At 47.5% G+C, this 17280-nt stretch overlaps 1 protein-coding gene across 1 annotated transcript in view; it reads left to right on the top strand.

Moving 5' to 3' along the window:
• Nucleotides 1-17280, top strand: part of FBLN1 (fibulin 1) — a 99877-nt gene that overhangs the window by 53341 nt on the left and 29256 nt on the right. The window contains exons 15-16 of the mRNA XM_006866893.1: nt 3536-3678; nt 7697-7828. Coding sequence (XP_006866955.1) covers nt 3536-3678; nt 7697-7828 — 275 coding nt within the window. The remainder of the gene's footprint in view (nt 1-3535; nt 3679-7696; nt 7829-17280) is intronic.

Here is a 17280-nt window from a genome sequence, read left to right as displayed (position 1 = left end):
CGTAAGGTGCAGTTCTTCTGTGAAACCATAAGGTGAAACCGTAAGGTGCAGTTCTTCTGTGAAACCATAAGGTGAAACCGTAAGGTGCAGTTCTTTGGTGCCCTACATGGCTGTTATGAATCAAAATCAACTTGAGAGCAGTAGGCATCTTTTGGGAAGGTTAATAATAGCAACCCATAATCAATAATCCAAGATATGTTTTAGTAAAATTATTGGTAAAGGAAAGAAAAGAGGAGCCTATGGGCATCTAGGCAAAAATAGCAAATGGCTTATAGGGAGGAGATGTATTCTCTTCCCAAGTTGTCGGCAGCATCAGTTTATGACAGAGTAATACCCGTAACATGTAACACCCTTAACTTGAGCTGAGATTTTTATACCCAGCAAAACTGACATCCACAAACTACTGTCATCATGCAAGAATAGCAACGTGCGAGCATAGAACTTGTAGAACTCAATGCATGTCATAAATATAGTACAACTAGCTGTATGTTGAGATAATGTAGACATAGAACATCTATTTAAGAACAGAAGGAAGAAGGAACGTATCCCCAAATTTTAGTTATTTTCAGTAATTGCATCAATGATAGTAACTTTAGTATTGCTATTGTGTGGTGTTGTTGTCGTCAGGTGCCATCGAGTCGGAACTGACTCATAGCGACCCCATGCACAGCAGAACGAAACAATGTCCGATCCTGGGTCAACCTCACTACCGCTGCCACACTTGAGTCCATCAGTGCTGCCACCTGGCTGATCCATCTCGTTGGGTTGGACATTTGGTTTTATGTCAAAACTATTGTGTGTAGTATGGGGTAAACTAAGTCATGATAGGCATTCTGTCATTGCCTGTGCTCTTGGGAACTAGACAGACCCCTTTACAGTGTACAAGAGATTAAATAACAAGAGAAGACCCTGTGGTCCTTCTTTTGAATCAGGAATATCAACATGACTTTGTGATTTATTTTATTTTAATGTCCATTGATGAGGCCTAGAAACAATGACCAACCCAATAGCAGTAAGCATCCCTGTTGTCTAGATTGTGGACTTCAAATACAAAACAAAAAATCAAATAGAACTAGTACCTTCTTGGAGAGATGGCTGACTCCAGATACAAGATGAGGCTGGAATTTCGTGTCCTGCCAGACAACAAGGAAACTCAATGACAACAAGGGTTAAGTCTAAAGGACATAGGTGCCAACTTCATTTTCCCATTGACTGAAGATGGCACATTTTGAGCACCAAAGGATAATAATTGTAGTGGATTGAAGCCTTCAAATAGGTTTAAATCTGTGAGTTCATGCTGATATTTGAAAGAAACTACATGGTCACCTTTAGTGGACAATAGGGAACCAGGTCATTATCATGAGACTTTGTGAATAAAAAGAAAAGACCAAGCATTCGTCTTGCATTCCTCTATGAATTGTACCTCCTGGTAACCATGAGGGGAAGCATTCCAACTACTACATGGAAAAGCCATTATAGACTCAGTCTAGCACCGTTTGTCATCCTGGATGAGTCAGTGGGTTCAGGGTCTGAGCATCAACAGCTACTGCCATCAAAAGAAGGATACCACCAGCCACCGGGTGTCTCCTGGTGGAAGATACATCACCACCTACTTTTTGTGAAAGGGATAGAGCCTGTGTCTGAGCAGACTTCTGGACCTAGCTGCCAATGTGCGGGAAATCCAGAGGACGGAAACACGCTGACCTGCACCACCAGGATGCAATCAACAAAGTCTAGCGATGGGAAATGCCACCAGCAAAATAACACTGACTTCTTTAACACATACGTTGTTTGGACTATGAAGGGGTCAAGAGGAAACCTGTAGATTAAAGAAAAAAAAAATTAGTGCAAAGACTTTTTTAATGGACAAGTCTAATTATTGTGTCTAGAGACACACACTTATGTGTCAAAACTCTAAAGAAACCCACGGAAGTGGTTTTTCTGGGGTTCAGAAAAGAGGTTACTTTGGGACTAAGGAGAGAGTTGGAATGGTTTGCAGCACCTGAAGGAGTCTGTGGGTGGCTGACAAAAGTCTTTCTTGACCTGGCTAATTATAAAGGTGTTGGCTTTATATGGTGAAACCTGTGAAGGCCGGAACTGTCTTATTTTCCCAGGTCTTGCAAGTTTCCACCTTTGACAGGGTGCGGTCATCATTTTTCTGTTGCTCTCCGTTAGTGGAAAAGATTTGCATTTTCTTTCTCCGACAGGTTTCTGCCTTACACGGGTTCCAGATTTCACAGGTGTTCCTGTAATAGCTCTTTAAGCTGTACCTGTTTTGTGTAGTTTTCTGTATGCGTTTATTTTATAAGTTTTAAAACTTCGTCCAGGACAGTGACTAGAATCCTGATGTCATGCCGTAGGATAAGCAGTCAACCTCAAGGTCGGTTTGAACAGCAAGGTCAGCAGTTCAAACTCACAGGCAGGGTCACTGTGAGTCGGAACCAACTCCACGGCATTTAACAACAACAACACAGTGACTGGAAGGTAGACCTTTCAAAAACTTTAACTTCTTTTCCTTCCTCCCCATCATGTGACAGTATAAATTTGACTCTTTGGGCTAGACACTCAGCTTGGCTCTGGTGTCCCCATTTCTTACCCCTCCCTCCCACCAGACCCTGGGCTTAGTGAAGGCAGGAGCTCAAACATATGCTGAATGAATGAATGAATGAATGAATGAATGAATGAATGAACTTTGCAGGTGTAGAAGCGAAGTTCCGTTGGTACAGTTGGCAAGTGTCAATGTTCTGCTCAGCCATTCAGAACAGGGGAAACCAACTTGTAGGAAGGACAGTCTTCTGGGCTTAGCTCCCCTCAGAGCCGACCCTGGGGCAGGTGCGCGTGACCTGACCATGTGACCCTCCTGCAGCTTGGTCTCCATAGGGGCTCAGGCTCTGACTTTCCCACGGGCTTTTTGTGCTGTGGTTCTCCGTGTTGTTGATGTTAGGTGCCATCGAATCGACAACTCATAGCAACATTGCCCTATTCCGTGCCAGCCGCACACTTGTTACTCTATGTAAGCCCATTGCTGTGGCCACGGTGCCAATCCATCTCATTGAGCCTTTTCCTCTTTTTCGCTGACCTTCTGCTTCACCAAGCATGATGTCCTTCTTCAGGTACTGGTCCCTTCTGACCACATGTCCAAAGTGTATAAGATCAAGTCTTGCCATGCTTGCTTGTAAGGAGCGTGCTGGCTATATGTCTCCCAAGACAGATTTATTTGCTCTTCTGGCAGTCCGTGGCATATTCAGTATTCTTTGCCAAACCCTTATATTGAAATGCATCGATTCTTCACCAGTCTTCATTATTCATTGTCCAGCTTTCACATGCATATGGGACAAATGGAAATACCATGGCATGGGTCAGGCACACCTTAGTCCCAACCTGACATCTTTGCTCTTGAACATTTTCAAGAGATCTTTGGCAACAGATTCACCCAAAGCAATATATTGTTTGGTTTCTTGACTGCTGCTTCCATCGGCCTTGATTATGACTCCAGGCCACACAAAATCCTTGACAACATCAATCTTCCCTGTAGGCTCCGCCAAGAGAAGACAGACACAGTCCGCTGCGTGAAGTCCTGCCGTCCAAACGATGTCACCTGCATGCTGGACCCAGTGCATACCATCTCTCACACTGTCATCTCGCTGCCCACCTTCCGTGAGTTCAGCCGTCCTGAAGGTGAGTTGGCATGGAGGTCCGGGAAGAAGCTGTAGTCTTGGGAAGCTGGCCAGCAGGCAGCCTTTTAAGACCTCCTTCTGCCTGAGCTCAGAACCTGAGAGTGTTGAATCCTAACCACCAGACCACCTGAGAAGTTGGCCTAGAGGAGCTATTCCCAGGTAAAGCATGGTTGGGTACCTATGAAGGTACTCCTCACCCCCATGTCCCCAGATTACAGAGTACTGCTGTGGCCCACTCTCGCTATTCAGTTAAGGGTGTCTCCTGGGTGATGCTAATGTTGAGTGCTCTCATCTGTAACCAGAAGGTTGGAGGTTCAAGTCCACTCAGAGGTGTCTCGTATGACACACCTGGTAATTTGCTTCCAGAATCCTCAGTCATTGAAAACTCTAAGGAGCACAGTTCTTCACGGGGTTGCCAAGAGTCAGAATGAACCCAACTATAATGGTTTCTCTTCTCACGGGGAGAAGTCGTTCTGCAAAGAACTGGTAAGCCTTGATTCTGGGCCAAGCTCTGGAAGTCAGGGAGGCCTTCGGGAGGAAGCAACTTCACGCTGGGAGAGGAGCTATCAAGCAGAAGAGAACACGTCAGGAAAGGTCTGGAGATACATGGGCATTTCCGGGCCCACGAGGCTGACAGGCGTGTCTAGACAAGTCCTGCTCTTCGAAGGACTTGGTGGCACACTGGGTGAAGTGTTGGGCTTCTAACTGCAAGGTCAGCAGTTCAAACACTCTAGCCGCTCTGTATGAGAGACATGACGCCTTCTGCTCCTGTAAAGATTTGAAGTCTGGGAAACACTAAGTGCCAGTTAGGCTCTGTCCTACAGGTTGCTAAAAAATCGGAATTGACTTGACCTCAGTGGGCTTGATTTGGGGTTTAGACAGACTCTTGCTAGTTGAGTGGTAGGAGCTGGTGAAGAGACAGGCTGAAGGACATGTGAGGGTCTTGGGGGCTCAGTGGTTAAGCACCAGCTTGGATTTCCCGCAGCTGATAACTGAGAGGTTACAGGTTTGAGTCCAACAAAAGTCACGTTGGAAGAAAGGTTTAACAATGTACTTACGAAAAAATCATCCACTGAGATCCCTGTGAGCACAGTTCTACTCTGACACATGGGGCGCCATGAGTGGAATCTACTTATGAAAAATCATCCACTGAGAACCCTGTGAGCACAGTTCTACTCCGACACACACGGGGCACCATGAGCCAGAATCAACTCTACGGTATCTGTTAACTTGAGCTGGAATTTCAACTACAAGACTTTGGGGAGCCATTGATGGGGTATTTTGAAATGGGGCATTTAGCTAATGAGAGTAGAAACATCACCCTGGTCACTGAGGAGCAGAGGGACAGAGACAGAGAGCCCGTGTGTGACTGGTCGGTGTTCCCCTGCCCCACCTGGTCCTGTAGGGACCTCCTGGCAGGTTTGGGATGGACTGGGTACCCCTCAGAGGTCTGCTCCAGACACCTTTCCCCAGGTGTGCCGCCCATGTGCTGGGCCTGCCCTGGTCCTCAGAGGCTCACTGGCCACTGCTCCTCCATCCAGCAGATAGTGGCCACGCCCTCCTGCGTGTCCTGCTCTGGCCTGGGTTCTGGGGACACGCTTGGGGGTAACATGCAGTTGTGCCACTAAGACGTAGGAGCTCATGCCAGAACATAAACCCTGGTTGGTGGAGTGTGGGGAGGGGCAGGAGAGACTCCCCAGTGTTGTGGTGGCCTGGAAGGATTGGGTAGACCCTGGATTTCTGCTCCCCTATCCAGCAACCTGTCTTCTTGGAAGAGGGGCGGAGATGAAAAGACCCCCAGAACTGGTTCTTGCCTTGTGAAAAACGACAGACTTCCACCAAACCACCTGCACCTCCTTCCTGATGCCCACCAGCCGGGTCTCTAGCCTCTCGGGGTAGTGCTGATCCACCAGGGGGTGCACCCAGGAGACCCAGACCCTGGACAGTGAAAGGACTTTGGTGTTCTTCTTAGCTACCATCAAGTCTGTTCCGACCCCCTGTGGAATTGCCCCATGGGGTTTTCTGTATTGTCATCTTGACGGAAGCTGATCTCCAGGTCTCCCACAGTCTCTAGGTGGGGGTGAGTTTGGATTAGCAGCTGAGTGCTTAACCACTGAGCCCCAAGGCTCCGTGAAAGGACCTTCAAACCCCCTGCTATCAAGTTGATTCCAACTCGTCACCACCCAATAGGACACGGTAGAAGTGTCCTTAGGGTCACTGACACCGTCGGCCTTTACGGGAGCAGCCAGCCTCATCTCTCCCATGGATTTGAACCACTGGATCTTGCAGTGAGCAGCCCAGTGATAAATCCTCTGCACCACCATGAACCTTTGAAAGGATCTTGTAGTGGTCGTTGTTCAGTGCCATCGAGTCGGTTCTGACTCATAACGACCCTGCCTAGGGTTTCCAAGGAGCAGCTGGTGGGTTTGAACTGCCGACCTTATCGGACACTAAACTGACGGTCTCTCCTACCTGAAAACCCGTGGTCCTCAATTCAAACCAAACAATAGCTTAGTTAATTAATAACAAATGTCTGCCTGGAGCTGTCTGCTGCTTCATATGTATTCATATGGGATCAAACTGAGCACAGTAACTGTAAAGATTAGCTAGGAGACTTGAGGGGATGCTCATAAGCCTTTGTGGTGGTTGTTGTTGTTGTTAAGTGCCGTCAAGTTGGTTCCGACCCATAGTGACCCAGCATAGGGTTTCCAAGGAGCAGCTGGTGAGCTTGAACTGCCAGCCTTGCTGTTCAAACCAACTTTGCAGTCCAGCCTATTAACCCACAGTGCCACACCAGTTCTCCATAAGCCTCAGTGGTGGTTATGTGCTGTGGAGTTGAAACCAACTCATAGCTACCCTGTTCAGGGTTTCTGAGGCTGTAAATCTTTGTTGTTGTTGTTAGGTGCCATCGAGTTGGTACTGATCCATAGCGACCTTATGCACAGCAGAACGAAACACTGCCTGATCCTGGGCCAACCTCACAACTGTTGTCACGCTTGAGTCCACTGATGCTGCCACTTGGCCAATCCATCTCGATGGGAGTCTTCCTCTTTTTCTCTGAGCCTTGCAGTTCACAGCCCGATTCGTAAGCACTGCACTAGCAGAGCTCCTTGGTTCGTGTTAATAAGGGAGGAGCTCCTCAGAAAAGTTGTGACAATGGTGGTACAAGTTAAAGAACACCACCCATGTCACTAAGGAGCTCTGGTAGCGTAGTGGTTATGAATCAGGCTGCGAACCTCAAGGTCAGCAGTTCGAAACTACCAGCTGTTCCACAGGAGAAAGATGAGACTTTCTGCTCCTGTAAAGATTTGCAGCCTCGGAAACCCTGTCCAGGGTTGCTATGAGTTGGAACCGACTCCACGGCACATAACCACAACGACCCATGTCACTGAATGTCACACGTGGAAACGGTTGAGTTGGTTTAAGTTACGCTGTGTAGATTCTCAACAATAACAAAAAACAGGCAGCTAACTGCAATTCATGGACCCCCATGAATGTCGGGAGTAGAATCATGCTATATAGAGATTTCAGAGAGTGATTCTTTGCTAGTAGATGGCCAGACCTTTCTTCTGAGGTGCCTCGGGGTAGACCCAAACTGCCAACATTCAGGTTAACAGCCAAGAGGATAAACCATTTGCAGCGCTCAGTGACTCCCTCCTCTACCTCACAGATGAGGAAACTGAGGCCCAGAGCGAGGGCTCGCACAAGGCCACCCTCCAAAGCTCTAGGAGGTAGTCACAGCCACCCCGCCATTCAGCCTACCGGGGTGTGGCTTGTCTGACCCATGTCACCATGTACCTTTCTGACCCCTCTCCTGTATGCCCCCTCTCCTGACTCAGTTTCCCACTGGTAAAGCGGGGATGGGCTGGCTGTGACTAAGGCCCCCTCAGGACCTCGGCATCGTTTCCAGGCAGTGCCTGACCTTTAAGGGCGTCATCTGAGGATGGACGGTCCCTTGGTATGCTCTCAGTACCCAGGGGCGTGTTCTGGGGCCCACGCTGTGCTTCTCCTCCTTACAGAGATAGTCTTCCTCCGAGCGATCACACCCGCGTACCCCGCCAACCAGGCTGACATCATCTTCGACATCACTGAGGGCAACCTGCGGGACTCCTTTGATATCATCAAGCGTTACATGGACGGCATGACCGTGGGTGAGTGGCTGCGGAGGCATAGATTTTCCCAGAAGCCCTTCTTCCTCCAGACCCCCAAATCCTGCCAGACTGTGAGCTTCCAGTGGGAACACCTCTGTGCCAGCCCAGGCTCCTATCTGAGCCCCCTTCCCAACCCACGTCCGCCCCTCAGGGCTCCTGTCTGATCCCCCTTCCCAACCCACGTCCACCCTTCAGGGCTTCTGTCTGAGCCCCCCTCCCAACCCATGCCCACCTCTTAGCCTGGCTCCTGTCTGTGGCCCCTTCCCAACTGACATCCACCCCTCAGCCCAGGCACCTGTCTAAGCCCCCTTCCCAACCCACGCCCATCCCTTTGGGCTCAGTAGCTAGAGGTGGGCACCAATTCAAGACTCAGTTCTGGCTGTGCCACTGACTCGTTTTTATCTCATGGGGTCACAGAAGGAGTCCAGGAGCCTCGGAACCAGCTTGACTGGTCAGTGCTGGCCCACCAAGGCTCCGGAGTCACTCACGCTCACTGCCCTTCAGAATCTGAGCCACCACCACCATGCTACCTCCCTGGGGATCAGGAGGTGTCGGGCTCACAAAGGGGGACTGAGGGGAGAAGGGTTGAGGGGTGCTTCCTGGGGAGGAGCAGCTGAGCAGAGGAGTGGGGAGGGGACCAGGCAGAGGGAACTGCCAACCCGAGAGCCCAAAGGACAGAGACACTGTCTGGCTGGAGGGAGGATGGTGGCAATAGGATGAGGTTGGAAAAGTCCAGTGATTGGTATCTTTGCTACTCGCCCTACCTTTCCTCAACTGCCACGTATTTAAAGATGTTTTAAAATTCATGGGGAACAAAACAGTCCCATCTGTTGTTTGGGACTCAGATCTAGACTCTGACATTTTTTAGGCAGCCGAAAAGCAGTCCCTGTCCTCACCTGGGTCTCAGTTTCTCCTTTGTGATTAGGGGACTGGGTCTCTTAGGCCCTGCCAACCTTGAGCTCTTGATCGGAATATACATCCACACCGACGGTGTTTGCGTACAATGTCCTCTAGGTGGCGCTGTTGGATTTTAGAACCGATGGCTCCAGCCCCACCCAACTGTCTTAAAGCTGGCAGCTGGAGAGTGGGAGTCGTTATTCTCCCAGCCTTTTATAGCAATTTTACAAGCTCTTAAATGGGCTTGCATGTTGTAAACACGACTGAGTCATAGGGGGCTCCCCACTGCCGCCGCCTCCTCCACTAATTAGTTGTTGTTGTTAGATGCTGTCGAGTCAGTTCAGATTCATAGCAACACACACACACACACAGGACAGAAGGAAGCTGTGCCTAGTCCCGTGCCATCCTCACAATTGTTGCTGTGTTTGAGTCCATTGTTACATCCACTCTGTCAGTCCATCTCGTTGGGGGTCTTCCTCTTTCTCGCTGACCTGCTACTTTACCAAGCGTGATGTCCCTCTCCAGGGACGGGTCCCTCCTGATGCTCTGTCAAACGTAGATGAGATGAAGTCTGGCCATCCTCACCTCTTACTAAGGAGTTTTCTGAGGGTCCTTCTTTTGAGGCAGGTTTGTTTGTTTATTCTTCTAGCAGATCATGGTATATTCAATATTCTTTGCTATCATTCCAATATATCAATTCGTCTTCAGTCTTCTTGATTCATTGTCCAGCTTTCACATTTATATGAAGTGATTGCAAGTAACATGGCTTGGGTCAAGCGCACCTTAGTCCTCAAAGTGACATTTTTGTTTTTAACACTTTAAAGACTTCTTTTGCAGCAGATTGACCCAATGCAAGGCGTGGTTTGATGTCTTGACTGCTGCTTCCATGGGCATTGATTGTGGATCCAGGGTAAATGAAATCCTTGTCAACTTTAGTCCTTTTCCATTTATAGTGATGCTGCTTACGGGTCCAGCTGTCATGATTTTTGCTTGCTTTATGCTAAAGTGTAATCCCTACTGAAGTCTTTGATCGTCATCAATAAGTTTTTCAAGTCCTCTTCCCTTCCAGCAAGCAAGGTTGTATCAGCAGCCTATCATATTTTGTTAATGAGTCTCCCTCCAATCCTGATACCATATTCTTCTTCATATAGCCCAGCTTCTTGGATTTTGGGCTCAGCATAAAATTGTTAGTGCGATGAACAGATATGACCTGGACACACATCTTTCCTGGTTCTAAAGTATGTAGTACAGACACACTTAGCTTTATTGATTCATAGTTACTGTGTTTTTATTTTACAAATGGAAGGTTTGCAGCAAGCCTGCATCGAGCAAGTCTACCGGCACCATTTTTTTTCTGACAGCATGTGCTTGTTTCATGTCTCTATCACATTTTGATCATTCCCACAATATTGCGAATGTTTTCATGATGCTCGTACACACTGGGTCCTACAGCACAGTGACAACACAGCTTACATGTCCTGTCACCGCTGCTGTTGTCATGTGCCATTGAGTCAGTTCCAACTCACAGCAACCTCGTACATGATTTCTAAGGCTGTGCATGTTTACGGGAGCAGAAAGCTTCATCTTCGTCCCGACTTGCATGCACTGGGAAACCAAAAAATATCTGTGCCTCACTTCACTTTACTGGGGTAGTCTGGGACCGAAGTCAAAATATCTCTTAAGATACGCCTGGACCCCCTTGCTCTATTTGAATAACTGCCTCGGGTGTATGTACAGGTTCCACCTGAGCACAAGAAGGCGTTCTGGAATTCTCACTCTTCACAATGTTATACCTATTCCAACCACACAGTTGAATGTTTTTGCATATTGAATAAAACACAGGTAAATATATTTCTGGTATTCTCTGCTTTCAGCCAAGATCCATCTGACATCAGCAGTGATATCCCTCATTCCACGTCCTCTTCTGAAGCTGGCTTGAATTTCTGGCAGCTCCCTGTGGATGTACTGTTGTAGCCGTTTTTTGAATCATCTTCAACATAATTATGCATAATAACATAATTGCGTGTGGTATTAATGATATTGTTTGATAATTTCCATATTTCGTTGCGTCCCCTCTCTTTGGAATGGGCACAAATATGGATCTCTTCCATGTCGGTTGTCTGAGATGAATGAGCGTTTGCAGTGCTGGATCAGTGTGTTAAAAAACATTTCAACTTGTAGTCTGTCAAGTCCGGGAGCCTTGTTTTCAACGATGGCTGCAGTGCACCTTGGCCTTCTTCCTTCAGTGACGTCGGTTCGGATCATACACTACTTCCTGCAATGGTTGAACATGGGCCATTTGTTTTCCGTACAGTGGCTCTGTGTATTCCATCTTCCCCTCGATGCTTCCTGAATTATTCATTATCTTTACCATAGAATCCTTCAGTACTTCAACCTGAGGCTTGAATTCTTCCTTCAATTCTTTCAGCTTGAGAATTGTTGAGTGTAGGCCCAGAGAGGCTGGGGAGCTGGTCAGCGTGCTAACTAATTTACTGACTTACTTACTAACCCCAAGTCTTTGCACATTGCATTAAAATACTTTTGTCTTCTCAAACCTCCCTTTGAAATCTTTTATTCCATTCTTTTACTTCATCATTTCTTTCCTTTGCTTTAGCCGTTGTATGTTCAAGAGCAGATTTCAGCTCTCTTCTGACATCCATTTTGGTCTTTTCTTCCCTTGCTCTATTTTTAATGACAATTAATGATAATTAGTTAATTACCATTAATAACTGCACATTAGCCCTGGCTGGGATTCCAAAGCAGGGCTTATAGTTGGGTTGCCAACAGTCATTGAACTTGTTGCTTGTCTCTGATTCTCTGCCCCCTCCAGGCCTCAGTTTCCCTAACTGTAAAATGAGAAGTTTGGATAACAGGAACTTAAGAAAGGGACTATTGGGCTCCTGTGGAGAGGGAAGACAAGAGGGTGGAGGCTCAAGCATTTATTGCCTTCCAGGGCGAGGGAAGACTTAACACAAGGCCACCCCTGCGGTGGTCACTGGGCATGCAGCTGCAGCCAGCCAAGACCATTGTCCCTGGGGAACTAGCCAAGTTAGCAGTGGTCCAACCTTCCTGTTCACTCAGACGTTTTTCTCAGTTCTCTGTCGGTGGCAGGCTCTGGACTGGTTTTGTGGATATCAAGGTCAACGAACACCACACAGCGCCTGACTCTCGGGCTTTACACTGGGGTGTGGGGATGCGGGGGAGCAGTGTGATAAGCAGATATTCAGACACTTGTTGTTAGATGCCCTTGAATCGGTTTCAACTCATAATGACCCTGTTCATAACAGGACAAAATACTGCCCGGTCCTGTGCCAACCTCACAATCATTACTACACTTGAGCCCATTGCTGCTGCCACCTTGCCAGTCCAACTCATTGAGGCCTTCCACTTTACCCAGTATGCTGTCCTTCTCTAGGGACTGGTCCCTCCTGATAATATGTCCGAAGTATGAGAGATGAACTCTCTCCATCCGGGCTTCTAAGGAGCACTCTGGCTGTACTTCTTCCAACACAGATTTGTTTGTTCTTCTGGCAGTCCATGGTACTGTCAGTATTCTCCTCCAACACCATAACTCAAATGCATCAATTCTTTTACAGTCTTCTTCATTCATTGTCCAGCTGTCCCATGCATATGAGGTTATTGAAAATACCATGGCTTGGGTCAGGCACACCGTAGTCCTCAAACGAACATCTTTACTCTTGAACACTTTAAAGAGGTCTTGTGCAGCAGATTTGCCTAATGTAATCAATCATTTGATGTCTTGATGCTACTTCCATGAGTGTTAGTGGTTGATCTGAGCAAAATGAAGTCTTTGACAACTTCAATCTTTTCTCATTTTTCTTGATGTTACTCACTGGTCCAGTGGTGAAATTTTTTGTTTTCTTTACATTGAGGTGCAACCCATACTGTAGTCTGTGGTCTTTGATTTTCATCAGTAAGTATTTTAAGTCCTCTTCACTTTCAGCAAGCAAGGTTGTATCCTCCAACCCTGATGCCACCTTTTTCTTCATATCATCCACCTTCTCAGATTATTTGCTCAGCATACAGATTGAATACGTATGGTAAAAGAATACAACTCTGGCACACACCTTTCCTAATTTTAAACCATTCAGTGTTCCCTTGTTCTGTTCAAACAACTATCTCTTGGTCTAGGTACAGGCTCCTTAGAAGTGTTCCGGAATACTCATTCTCTTCAATGTATTCCATAGCTTGTCATGATCCACACAATCGAAATACTATGCAGCATCAAATGCCAGTGACAAGCCTACATGTAGGGCTCTCTGGAGGGGTGGGTTCCCCACTAAATCCATCAAGTGGTGAGCCAGCCAGTGAGCCAAGTGCAGCTGGGCCCAGGCCCATGGCCTTGGTGAATCTCTCAACTGCATGATGAGGTTGTTGAAAGGGGTCCCTGGGTAGCACAAATGGAGTATGTTCAACTGTTACCCTAAAGACCCCCCAGAGGCTCCAGGAAGATAGGCCTGGAAGTCTGTTGTCCTCAGAATAAACCCCCCAAAACAAACCTCTTGACATCGGCTCATTTCCCAATCATAGGTGACCCTTTAGGACAGTAAGAACTGTCCCATGGGATTTCCAAGACAGCCACATCTTCTCTTTTGGAGCTGGTTGTTGCTGTGAAGTGCCATCGAGTCAGTTCTGACTCACAGTGACCCCCGTACAGGGTTTCTGAGGAGCAGCTGATGGGTTTGAACTGCTGACCCTGTGGTTCACAGCCCAGTGCTTATCCCACAGGGCCACACCAGAAGTCTGACATTTATTATATATCATACTATGCTGTTGTTATTGTTGACAAGAGCCATCGAGTCAGTTCCAACTCATAGCGACTCTGTATGGGTTTTCCAGGAGCAGCTGGTGGGTTTGAACTGCTGACCTAGTGGTTAGCAGTCCAGTGCTTATCCTACAGCACCACACCAGGAGCAGGTGGTGGGTTCAAACTACCGACCTTCTATTTAGCAGCCCAACACTTACCCCACTGTGTTGCCAGACCCCTCCATAAAGATGACACCAAGAAAACCCTATGGAGCTGTTTTACTCTGCACACGTGTGGTCAGCATGACTTGGACCATTGTGGCCCTGGCCGTACTCCTCAAAGGAGGACAGCCCTCACTCTGCAGTTACCAAGATGGGCTGTGAGTTTAGTATCCGGGAAAGCGACCAGTGTACCAGCCACCAGGACCCTGAGCCACTTTCTGGGCTCAGTCCCGCCAAAACGACAGAAGAAGAAAATGCCCCAAGTTAGCGAAGAACCCTAAACGGTCAGGTCTGCCCTTAATGTATCCTTTAAAAACCAGTGCTTAACCGGGATCAAGGAAGCTCTGAAGCCGGACCGAGCCTGTTGTCTTTGCAAAGCCTTTTACAGACTACTGTTGAATTCCTCTTTAATCAGCTGTCAATGAAAACTGAAGAATGCATTTTTGACTGGTGCAAAACTGCCCCGTGAATGCCCGAGGTGTTACTCTGCCCATTACAAAGACTTCCTTCTCCAGACCCACCCAGCTCTGCCGTCTGCCGGCTGTGGTCAGCAGCACTGGGGAAGGGGTCCCCAAGGGGCGTCCTTTGCAAAGACTAATGGGAAGCTCCACGGCACTGTGGTCATAGATTATCAGCCTGTGAGTCAGACCAAAGGAGTCCTGGTGTGGTGCTGTAGGATAAGCACTGGACTGCTGACCACAAGGTTGGTGATTCAAACCTACCAGACCGTCTTTGGAAACCCATTTACAGGGTCGTTAGGAGCCAGAACCAACTTGAAGGCACTTAACAACAATAAGACCAAACAAATAATAGGCTATCAGGGGCCATCCCTGTGTCTTTTTGGTGACCAGGCCACAGCACAGAACATCTGAGCCTTCATCTGCCCTCTGCCTCTTAGCTCATCTGTGCTTTCCTTTTTTTAATACACTTTTTTTTTTTTTTTGAAGTAGTTTTTTCTTGTTATTACCATCTTGCATTCCTGCGGTAAGGTATTGCAGGGGAGAAACCAATATGGGCACATTCTTAGTAACTAGACATGGATACATTTCATTATTAACTAAAGCTAGAAGAAATGATGCATTGGAATTGTGGTATTGACAAAGAATACTGACTTAAACCGCGGACCACCAGAAAACGAGTACATCAGTCTTGGAAGAAGTAAGGCCAGAAGGTTCCCTAGAAACAAGATGGCCAGATGTGGTCTCTCTTACATCAGAGACACCGTCAGGAAAGACCACTCGCTAACAAAGGACATCAAGATTGATAAAGTGCAGGGTCCGCACCAAACAAAACAGGGAACCCTGCTGAGGTGAATTCCACAAAGATCAACAATGCTAAAGATGGAACAACACTCCCTCCTTCTGTTACACATCTGGTCATGAGTTTGCGCTAAGTTGGTGACGAGTAGCAACATTGTTGAGCTGCACACCACAAGGTGGGCGGATTAAGCTCACCAGCCTTGTCACAGGAGCTCAGATGAGATTGGCTACTTCCACCAAGATTTACAGCCTCAGAATCCCTTACAAGGTCACTGAGTCGCGATTAGCAACAGCAACAATCCAGTTTACTCTGTGGGTTTTGACAAATGCACAGTATTGACTGTGATGCTGTAGGATAAGCACTGGATGGCAAACTATAAGGTCGGTGGTTCAAACCCACCAGCCGCTCCTTGAAAACCCTATACAGGGTCGCTATGAGTCGGAACCGACTGAACAGCACTTAACAACACCAACAAAATTGCAACATCAGGCAGAACAGTTTCTGTCCTAAAAATGCCTCAGCAACCTCCTGTCCACCCCTCTCTCAGCCCCTGTTTTGTCTTTTCCAGAAGTTTGTATAGTTGGATTCATAGAGTCAGCCTGTGACTTTCCCACAATGACCGTCTTTCACGAAGCAACAGGTACTTGAGGGTCCTCCAAGTCTTCTTCTAAGGAGCTCTGGTAGCGTAGTGGTTACAAATCGGGCTGTGAACCGCAAGGTCAGCAGTTCGAAACTCCCAGCTGTTCCGTGGGAGAAAGATGAGGCTTTCTGCTCCGGTAAAGATTTACAGCCTCGGAAACCCTGTGCAGGGTCACTATGAGTCGGAACCGACTCCACGTCACATAACAACAACAACAAATGTGTCCTGGGAGTCCTGGCGTGGCTCTGTGGGTTAATGCACTATACTGCAAAGCCATCTGAACTGCAAGGTGGGCGGTTCAAGCTCACCAGCTGCTTCTCGGAAACCCTACACCGGGTCGCTATGAGTCGGAGCTGACTCTATGGCCATTAACAATAATGACGTGTCTTCTTTTTTTCAGTAGCCTAAGTGGCTCTGTACGAGAAACACTGAACTGCTAACAGCAAAGTCAGCAGTTCAAACCCACCAGCTTCTCCAAGGGAGAAATATTTTCTGCTTTCCTAAAGAATTATTGTCTCGGAAACCCTGTGCAGGGTCTCTATGAGTCAGAACTGACTCAGTGGCAGTGGATGGTCTTTTCTTTTTTTTTTTTTAATGTTTTATTGTGAATTATGTGATAGTTTACATGGGAGAACATTAGTTTTACATTCATTCTATCGTATATTGTTTCATTGCTATGATTACAATCCATTCCATGCATCATCAACCAACCAAAGGGTATACCCTGCAAGCCTGTCCCCTTCCCCTGGTCATCAGCACACAGCCCCTCTCCCTCTCTGGGTCTAAAGTCTCCAGCCGCTCCATCTCTCCAGGTCATTGTCTCTGCCTCCATCTCAGGCATCACTGCTTCTCTGGGTAGGATCCCGCTCTCTGCTCTTCTCCCTTGATGGTCCCAGGGACCACCGCTCCTAGACTGCAAAGTCAACCACTCCTGAATGGGCTTTTTAACTCTTTGTTGTTAGGCTGGTAGGTGCTTTGGAGTCGGTTTTCCACCCACAGTGACAGAGCAGAGCTAACTGCCCGCAGGGTTTCCTGTGAAAGGTAACTCTTTCTAACCCACCAGCACTTCTGAGGAAGAAAGATGAGGCGGTCTGTTTCTGTAAATATTCCAGCCTTGGAAACTCTACGGGCAGTTCTACTATGCCCTTCAGGATTGCTGTAAGTCAGAACCAATGTGACGGTGGTGGGTTTTGGTTTTAATCTCCATGAGAGCAAGTTGCCAGGTCTTTCCCAAGAAGCCATGGGGTAGATTTGAACAACCTTTCAGTTAGTAGCTGAATGCTTTAACCAGTGTGCCCCTAGTGCTCAATCTCGCTAGAAAGAGAAAAAAAATCTGCCCACAGTGAGGGTCGGCTTTGCCTCACCCCAGAGAAGAAGAACCTGGGGCAGCTCTGCCAATGTTACGGTTTCAATCGGCAGTCTGGTCATTGGAGCCATGTCCTAACTTTCGTGGCTGACTTACTAACCCTTCCCAGCACACAGGCATGAAATTAGAACAATTGGGGGTGCTCTAATGTTAATCAAGTGGAGTGCAAGCTCCTGGAAGCCGGCACTTGGGGTCCTCATCACTATTTGTTGTTGCTGTTAGATGTCGTAGAATCCGTACTGACTCATAGCGACCTTATGCACAACAGAACGAAGCGCCACCAGTCCTGAGCTAATCTCA

This window comes from Chrysochloris asiatica, unplaced genomic scaffold (assembly GCF_000296735.1).
Source record: "Chrysochloris asiatica unplaced genomic scaffold, ChrAsi1.0 scaffold00097, whole genome shotgun sequence".
NCBI lineage: Eukaryota > Metazoa > Chordata > Mammalia > Afrosoricida > Chrysochloridae > Chrysochloris > Chrysochloris asiatica.
Note: the sequence above shows the minus strand (reverse complement) of the source record. Positions and strands in the feature narration are given on the sequence as shown.